The sequence below is a fragment of the Otolemur garnettii genome, unplaced genomic scaffold (assembly GCF_000181295.1).
Source record: "Otolemur garnettii isolate 467f Iridium unplaced genomic scaffold, OtoGar3 scaffold00058, whole genome shotgun sequence".
In the NCBI taxonomy this organism is placed as follows: domain Eukaryota; kingdom Metazoa; phylum Chordata; class Mammalia; order Primates; family Galagidae; genus Otolemur; species Otolemur garnettii.
The window spans coordinates 9,322-13,070 of record NW_003852453.1 but is presented as its reverse complement, the minus strand read 5'-3'; the positions used below and the strand labels follow the sequence as shown (position 1 = coordinate 13,070).

Genomic DNA, 3,749 nt, shown 5'->3' with positions numbered 1-3,749 from the left:
AGAGTACCTCCCTTAAGGCAAAGCTGTCATGCTTAGAATCTCACTGACTTCTTTGCAACCAGTTGGAGAAAACTGATTGATAACCTTAATTACATTGCAAAATTGCAATGCAAAACCCTTTTGCTATTTAACAATGATGAAGGTAATACCAGTGGGAACCATGGGGCCCATCTAGAATTAGCTGCTGGATTAGGAGTTCATTTAAGAAAAGGAGCACTGTCTTATGAACCCTTGCATCCTAGCTCCTAACATAACTTAGGAGATTGTAAATATCCAGATGTCTGTTGAATGAACGAGATTCTAGTATAAAAACATTAAACAGGGTTTGAAATTGGTGATTTTGTGTAAGGATCAGGAACCTTGGGACAAAGAACAAGGCCACTGGCCCTTGAGATTCTGATGGCAAAAGATTTGTAAAATCCAGTTAAATGACAGTAGGAATTGGGAGAAAAAACTTGAAAACCCTACCTGACTATGTAAGAAATATGTGATTTAGTTAAGCTAGCTTACATATTAACTTCGTTATAATTTGTTGTTTTTCTAGAAAATAGAGCACTTAAACTTCAGACAAGTGGAGAGGCTGATGTAGCTGGAAGAGTGGGTCTGGAAGAGCTGGTTCAATGTGCAGCTGGTCAAATGGAGCTTCATGAAAGAGCCGACCTTTCTGAGCCAGTCGGGGGAAATTGTGAAATAATAAATGAACTAGTTGCTGCCTCTACCCAAAAAGGCCAGATGAAGAAGAAAAGGCTGAGTGAGCTGGGGATCACACAGGCTGATGACAACCTCATGTCACAGGAGATGTTTGTCAGAATTGTGGGGAATCAGTTCAAGTGGAATGGGAAAGGAAGTTTTGGGACATTTCTTTTCTGATCACAATAATGTAAATAGATAGCAAAATACTGGATTTTGCACACGCTGCCCTGAGAATCATTGCTGCCATTGTAGTCTGCTTCATGTCCTTGATTGGGCTTGAGTGAAATGTAGACTTATTGCTATTTGCAGGTGTGCACACAAAGCACTCCTTTATAAGAAAGATCATAAAAATACATAAGATAGAAGATATTTGGGTGGCACCTGTGGCTCAAAAGGGTAGGGCACCGACCCCATATGCTGGAGGTGGCAGATTCAAACCTAACCCTGGCCAAAAAAAGAAAATATTTAGAGATTACTTATCTGAAAGCCTTGCTTTCTTAAATACTGCTCTCTCATATTACACCTGTTAGTAACTTTCTAGTGTAATTACACTTTAGCACTTCAGAAAGGAGGAGGCGAGGCAGAGAGTGTAGGTTAGTGTGTGCAAATGCAGCAGGTGTTACACATGCAGTGTTCTTTTCAGAGTTGTCTGTTCCTCCAGATTACAGCAGGTCTGGTTTCCATGCTTATTTGCACAGTACTTAAGTTTTTGTGATTGGGAAGTTATCTGCCTCGTCAGTGGGATGCATTTGTATGGTGAACTGTGCAATCATCTAAACAGCAATAGATGACATTGCGGGTTTAAAACAGACATGAAGGGAGTTGTTCAGAGCTGATGTGTATGGAGAGCATTTTCACTATGCTGAATGTGAATGATTAGAAAGAAGGTATTTTTCTATCACTGTAACAGTATTCTGATATTTCTTACACAATTAAAATGATCACCTATATAACTTATATCAGCTATGTTTTCTTGGTATCATATTGTAGAACATAGCTTTTAAAAATGTTTATAACAGAGTATATGTGACATTAATATGCCTAATGATTAAAATTTTAATGATATAATAATAAAATTAAATCTTGTTATATTTTTTCAAACCCAGTATGTAGCAAATGTCATCCTTTGAGGAAGACATATCTTGGTATCTTTTTAATGTTTTAGAAAGAATATTACATATTTTTTGGTAAGAGTGGTTATGTTTGTTTTTTAAATTTGAATATATATATATATATATATATTTTTTTTTTTTTTTTGACAGAATCTCAAGCTGCTGCCCTGGCTAGAGTGCCATGGTGTCATGGTTTGTAGCAACCTCCAACTCAGATTCAAGTGATCCTCTTTCGTCAGTTTTTCTATTTTTATTAGAAATGGGGTCTTGCATTTGCTCAGGCTTGTCTCAAATTCATGAGTTTAAGCAATCCCCCTGCCTTGGTATCCCAGAGCCACCATGCCTGGCCTTGAATAAATAATTAACTTGTTTTTCAGATGCTACTAAATGTGGAAAGATGTGTGTTAGATTTATGGTTTGACTAATGTAAGATATTGGGTTTTCTTCTTTTTAAAAGTTCTCTTGTAGGCTTGGCACCTATAGCTCAGTGACTAGGGTGCCAACCACAAACACTGAGGCTGGCAGTTAGAGCCCAGCCTAGGCCTGCTAAACGACAATGACAACTGCGACCAAAAAAATAGCTGGCTGTTGTGGTGGGCGCCTGTAGTCCCAGCTACTTGGGAGGCTGAGGCAAGAGAATTGCTTAAGTCCAAGAGTTGAGGCTTGCTATGAGCTGTGATGCCATGGCACTCTACTGAGGGCAACAAAGTGAGATCCTGTCTTGAAAAAAAAAAGTTCTCTTGTAAAGAGTTTTTTGCTGTTGTTTTTTTGAGACAGAGTCTTAAGCTCTTGCCCTGGGTAGAATGCTGTGGTGTCACAGCTCACAGCAACCTCCAACTCTTGGACTTAAGTGATTCTCTTGCCTCAGCCTCCCAAATAGCTGGGACTACAGTTGCCCACCAAAATGTCTGGCCATTTCTTTGGCTGCACCTGTCATTGTCATTTTAGCTGGCCTGGGCCGAGTTTGAACCTGCCAGCCTCTGTGTACATAGCCAGCGCCCTAACCACAGAGCTATAGGTGCTGCCCTATTGTTTTGTTTTGTGATGAAGTCTTACTCTGTCACCCTGGGTAGAGTGCTATGGCATCATAGCTCACAGCAACCTCAGACTCCTGGACTTAAGTGATCCTCCTGCCTCAGCCTCCCAAGTAGCTGGGAGTACAAGGCACCTGCTATAACACCTGGCTAGTTTTTCTATTTTTGGTCAAGACAGAGTCTCATTCTTGTTCAGACTAGTCTTGGACTCCTGAGCTCAAGCAATCTACCTGCCTAGGCTTCCCGAAGTGCTAGAATCATAGTCATGAGTCACCACACACAGCTTACATGAGTGTATTTTCAAAAACTTTCCATAGAGGCCAGGCATGGTGGCTCACGCCTGTAATCCCAGCACTTGGGAGTCTAAGGTGGATGGATTAACTGAGCTCACAGGTTGGAGACCAGCCTGAGCCAGAGTGAGACCTCATCTCTAAAAATAGCTGGGCGTTGTGGCTGGCTCCTGTAGTCCCAGCTACTCAGGAGGCTGAGGTTAGAGAATCACTTGAGGTCAGGAGTTGGCGGTTGCTGTGTGCTATGACGCCACAGAATTCTGCCAAAGGCAACAAAGTGAGACTGTCAAAAAAACCCAAAACTTCCCATAGATCATTTGATCTCAGTGATATATACTCCACTTTCTGGAGCTTTAGAAGGGTGATAAAATATCCACTTTCTAGATTTGGCTCTTCAGAGGGAGACTGAAGAAAGTAATATAAAACACTGATAAGCACCTAGGAGTTACCTCACTTACATTTCTTCATAATTCAGTTTGCTTTTGTTACTCCTTTCTAGGAAAATTATCCCATAAGCATGTATGTAAATTAAGGTTGAATAATTTGTTGAGTAGGCTTTGTTGCAAATGTTGTACATACTATATATATATATTTTTATTTTATTTTATTTTATTTTATTT

At 40.1% G+C, this 3,749-nt stretch overlaps 1 protein-coding gene across 1 annotated transcript in view; it reads left to right on the top strand.

Moving 5' to 3' along the window:
• The window catches only part of SHCBP1 (SHC binding and spindle associated 1), a 43,923-nt gene extending 42,856 nt beyond the window's left edge, over positions 1 to 1,067 (top strand). The window contains exon 13 of the mRNA XM_003792515.3: positions 545 to 1,067. Coding sequence (XP_003792563.1) covers positions 545 to 870 — 326 coding nt within the window. The 3' untranslated portion in view covers positions 871 to 1,067. The remainder of the gene's footprint in view (positions 1 to 544) is intronic.
• The last annotated feature ends 2,682 nt before the right edge of the window (positions 1,068 to 3,749 follow it).